Consider the following 4,586-nt stretch of genomic DNA (forward strand, 5'->3'; position numbering starts at 1 on the left):
CAGCGCGACGGCCCAGTGCACGCTGCGGGTGACGGTGATCACGGACGAGATGCTGAGCAACAGCATCACGCTGCGCCTGGCCGACATGTCCCAGGAGCGCTTCCTCTCGCCGCTGCTCAGCCTCTTCCTCGAGGGGGTGGCGGCGGTGCTGGGCGCCCCCCGCCACCGCGTCGTCCTCTTCAACATCCAGACGGACACGGACGTGCGGGCCGCCCGCATCCTCAACGTGAGCCTCTCGGTGCTGCTGCCGGCCTCGGCGCGCGGCGCCCGCTTCTTCTCCTCCGAGGAGCTGCAGGAGCGCCTCTACCTGAACCGCTCGCTGCTGGCCGCCGTCTCGGCGCAGCGGGTGCTGCCCTTCGACGACAACGTCTGCCTGCGCGAGCCCTGCGAGAACTACATGCGCTGCGTCTCCGTGCTCAAGTTCGACAGCTCGGCGCCCTTCCTCGCCTCCGACACCATCCTCTTCCGGCCCATCCACCCCGTGACGGGGCTGCGGTGCCGCTGCCCGCCCGGCTTCACCGGCGACTACTGCGAGACCGAGATCGACCTCTGTTACTCGAGCCCTTGCGGGAGCAACGGCCGGTGCCGGAGCCGCGAGGGCGGCTACACGTGCGAGTGCCACGAGGACTTCACGGGTGAGAGGCGGCGCTGGCCGTCCCCTCCCGCGCCGGCCCTGCGCCGGCCTTCTCCGCGCTTCCTTCTTCCAGCTCCCTGTTGGTCCTCCGGCGTCTATCCATCCTGGTGCTGTCCCTCCGCCATCCCTCCCGTCAGCCCTTCATCCAGCTCCTCTTCCGTTCTCCGTCGTCCGTTCCTTCTTCTGCCGTCCTCCGTCGTCCATCCCATCAGCCCTCCGTCATCTCCCTCTCTGCTGTACCTCCGTCGGCCCTCCGCTGCCCATCCTGCTGCTCTCGCTCCCTCCGTCCCTTCCCCTTTTTATTTTCCTCCATTCGTTCTTCCCTCTGTCTCTACCTTCCTTCATCAGCTCTTCACCCAGCTCTCCGCTATCCCTCTTTCCCTCCGCCGTTTCTCCATCTGTTTCCCGCTCCGTCCCTTATCCTCCATCTGTCCCTCCCTTCATCCCTCTGCTGATCCCATCCCTTCCTCCCTCCGTCCCTTTCTCTCTCTGTCCTTCCAGCTTCACATCCGTTTCACCCCTGGCTCTTCATCCCTCCGCCATCCTTCCATCCCTGTCTCCTCCCATCACTCTGTCCTCCTGGTCTCGGTAGAGGTGGGCACCATTKGGCACCTTGGTATGGGCAGAGCTTGAGGGACACCCTGGTGTGCTGAAGATAGCATGGGGTGGATTGGAGGCACCCTGGGGTGCTGAGGATGTTGAGGGGGCTGGAGATACCCTGGGAGTGCTGGGGAAACCCTGGGCTGTCATGGACACCCCAGGGAGCTTGGGGATGCCTTGGGGAGCCAAGGATGCTGGGAGGTGTCAAGGACATCACAGGGGGACTGGGGACACCCTGGGGTGCTGAAGACCCCGTGGTGGGGCTTGGGACAACCCAGGGTGCTGAGATGCTGGGGGGGTGCTGGGACACCCCACTGGGCCCTGGCTCCCCCATGGAGGAGCTGCAGGGACACCAGGTGCCTCCTGGTACCTTGTCTCGGGGGGGGGGATGCCGAGCCCCTCTGGGCTCAGCTTTATGCCTCGGGGGCCCCCCAGATTTGGGGGGGGCGGAGGAGAGTTGTTTCTTGGTTGCCATGGCAATGAGAGGCGGTTGCCACGGCGATGGAGCTAGGGATAAAGCAGCTTTGGAGACAATATGTGGGGGGAGATGCCTTGGGGGGGGGGCAGGATGCCCCCATGCCGGGGGCCGGTGCCAGGCGATGCCTCGCGCAGGGGAGCGCTGCGAGCTGAGCGCCCGCCTGGGCCGCTGCGCGCCGGGCGTCTGCCGCAACGGGGGCACCTGCGTGAACCTGCTGGTGGGGGGCTTCCGCTGCGAGTGCCCCCCCGGGCACTACGAGAAGCCCTTCTGCGCCATGAGCACCCGCAGCTTCCCCCCGCACTCCTTCGTCACCTTCCGGGGCCTGCGCCAGCGCTTCCACTTCACCCTCGGCCTCACGTGAGCGCCCGCGCGGCCGGGGCTGCGGTGATGGGCGCCGGGCACGGCGCAGCCCGGGGGGCTTGGGGCGATGGGACGCGGGGCGTCCCAGGGGGCACAGGGCACCCCTGGGGGCTCAGGGTGATGGAGCGGTGGGGCGTCCCAGGGGGCTTGGGGTGTCCCAGGGGGCTTGGGGCAATGGGGCACAGGGTGTCTGGGGGGGCTTGGGGCATCCTAAGGGGTGCAGGGTAATGGGGCATGGGATGTCCCGGCGGGCACAGGGTAATGGGGCACGGGGCATCCCGATGGGCTCATGGTGATGGGGCAGTGGGGCATCCCAGGGGACTTGAGGCGATGGGGCATGGGGCATCCCCGTGGGCTCATGGTGATGGGGCAATGGGGCATCCCAGGGGACTTGAGGCGATGGGGCACGGGGCATCCCGATGGGCTCACGGTGATGGGGCAGTGGGGCATCCCAGGGGACTTGAGGCGNCCAGGGGACTTGAGGCGATGGGGCACGGGGCATCCCGATGGGCTCACGGTGATGGGGCAGTGGGGCATCCCAGGGGACTTGAGGCGATGGGGCACAGGGCATCCCGATGGGCACGGGGCATCCCAGGGGGCATAAGGTAATGGGGCACGGGGCATCCCGATGGGCTCATGGTGATGGGGCAGTGGGGCATCCCAGGGGACTTGAGGCGATGGGGCACGGGGCATCCTGGTGGGCTCATGGTGATGGGGCAATGGGGCATCCCAGGGGACTTGAGGCAATGGAGCGTGGGGCATCCTGGTGGGCATGGGGTGTCCCAGGGAGCATAAGGTAATGGGACACGGGGCATCCCGATGGGCTCACGGTAATGGGATGTCCTGGTGGGCACAGGGTAATAGGGCATGGGGTGTCCCAGGGGGCGTGGGGTGATGCTCCATGGGGTGTCCTGGGGACATGGGGTGATGGGGCTTGGGGCATCCCAGGGGGCTTGAGGTAATGGGGCATGCCTTGGGGGCCACAGGGTAGCAGGGCACACTTGGGGGGCACAGGGCAGTGGGCAGTGAGGTATTGGGGCACAGGACAAGCCTGGGGACACCGCGCACCGGGGCACGGCGTAACTGGAACCGAGCGTTGGGGGCGTCGGGGCCGGGCAGCCACGCGCCAGGCCGTGGGGCTGGCCCTCACCCCCCTGCCCCGGCCCCCCAGGTTCGCCACCAAGGAGCGGGACGGGCTGCTGCTCTACAACGGGCGCTTCAACGAGAAGCACGACTTCGTGGCGCTGGAGATCGTGGGCGAGCAGATCCAGCTCACCTTCTCGGCAGGTACCCCCGCCTGGCCCCCCTCCCCTGCCCCGGCCCCCCCTGTGGCCGGCGCCACGGCCTCACGCGCGCGGTGCCCGCAGGTGAGTCCACGACCACGGTGTCACCCTTCGTGCCGGGCGGCGTGAGCGACGGGCAGTGGCACCGGGTGCAGCTGCACTACTACAACAAGGTGAAGGATGGGGCAGCGATGGGTGCAGGGAGGGATGGAGATGGTAGATGTAGGGTGGGTGGGCAGAGGGATGGAGAAGGGAGTAGGAGGGAGGAATGGGGACAGATAGGTGGATGGAGAGGAGCAGAGGAGGAGGTTTGGATGGAGGGAGGATGGATGGAGAGAGGGAGGGATGGAGGTCTGGATGGATAGAGGTGGAAAGATGGAGGATAGATGGATGAAGAGAGAGATGGAGGGGAGCAGAGATGGAGGTTTGGATGGAGGGAGGATAGGGGAATGGAGAGAGGGAAGGAATGGGGAGAGAGGGAGGGATGGAGGGGAGAAGGGATAGAGGTCTGGGTGAATGGAGGATGGAGGGAGAAAAGGTAGATGGAGAGAGGGGGGGTGAATGGGTGTGGGATGGAGGGAGGGAAGGATGGATGGATGGAGGATAGAGGGACGGGGAGAGCGTCCTCTGGAGAGGAGGCATGGAGAGGAGCAGGGACGGAGGTATGAGTGGATGGGAGTTGGAGGGGAGGGGGGAATGGAAGGATGGATGGAGGATAGGTGGATGGAGAGAGGAGGGGCAGAGAGGAGCGAGGTTGGAGGTCTGGGTGGAGAACAGAGGGAGGGCTGGAAGGAGGGTTGGGGGGTAGATGGAGGAATGGAGGGGTGTGTGGACGGAGGGATGGAGCCGTGAATCGAACGGAGCAAGGGGGAACAGGTGGATGGAGGGTTGGGCGGCCGCTGGATGGGGGGGGCATGGAGGCGTGGGAAGGAGGGATGAGGGTCGGCTGGGACGAGGAACCCAGGGGTGGACGGATGGTCGAGGGAGGCGCCGGCGGGGCGAAGCGAAGGCGCGGAGGGGACAGCGRCCGGAGGCTCAGCCCTGCCCGCCGGCGCCCGCAGCCCGTGCTGGGCAAGTCGGGGCTGCCGCAGGGCCCGTCGGAGCAGAAGGTGGCCGTGGTGACGGTGGACGACTGCGACACGGGCATGGCCCTCAAGTTCGGCACCGTCCTGGGCAACTACTCGTGCGCCGCGCAGGGCACCCAGTCGGGCACCAAGAAGTGAGGCCGGGC

General features: G+C 67.0%; 1 protein-coding gene across 1 annotated transcript in view; it reads left to right on the plus strand.

Annotated features, from left to right (window-relative positions):
* Window positions 1-4,578, plus strand: part of LOC146585772 (cadherin EGF LAG seven-pass G-type receptor 2-like) — an 8,393-nt gene extending 3,815 nt beyond the window's left edge. Inside the window, exons 2-6 of the mRNA XM_085322340.1 lie at window positions 4-635; window positions 1,847-2,069; window positions 3,244-3,359; window positions 3,440-3,528; window positions 4,417-4,578. Of these exons, the coding sequence (XP_085178466.1) occupies window positions 4-635; window positions 1,847-2,069; window positions 3,244-3,359; window positions 3,440-3,528; window positions 4,417-4,578 (1,222 nt within the window). The remainder of the gene's footprint in view (window positions 1-3; window positions 636-1,846; window positions 2,070-3,243; window positions 3,360-3,439; window positions 3,529-4,416) is intronic.
* Window positions 4,579-4,586: the final 8 nt, after the last annotated feature.

This window comes from Rhea americana, unplaced genomic scaffold, assembly GCF_003343005.1.
Source record: "Rhea americana isolate MKP2758 unplaced genomic scaffold, rheAme1 scaffold_767, whole genome shotgun sequence".
In the NCBI taxonomy this organism is placed as follows: Eukaryota; Metazoa; Chordata; class Aves; order Rheiformes; family Rheidae; genus Rhea; species Rhea americana.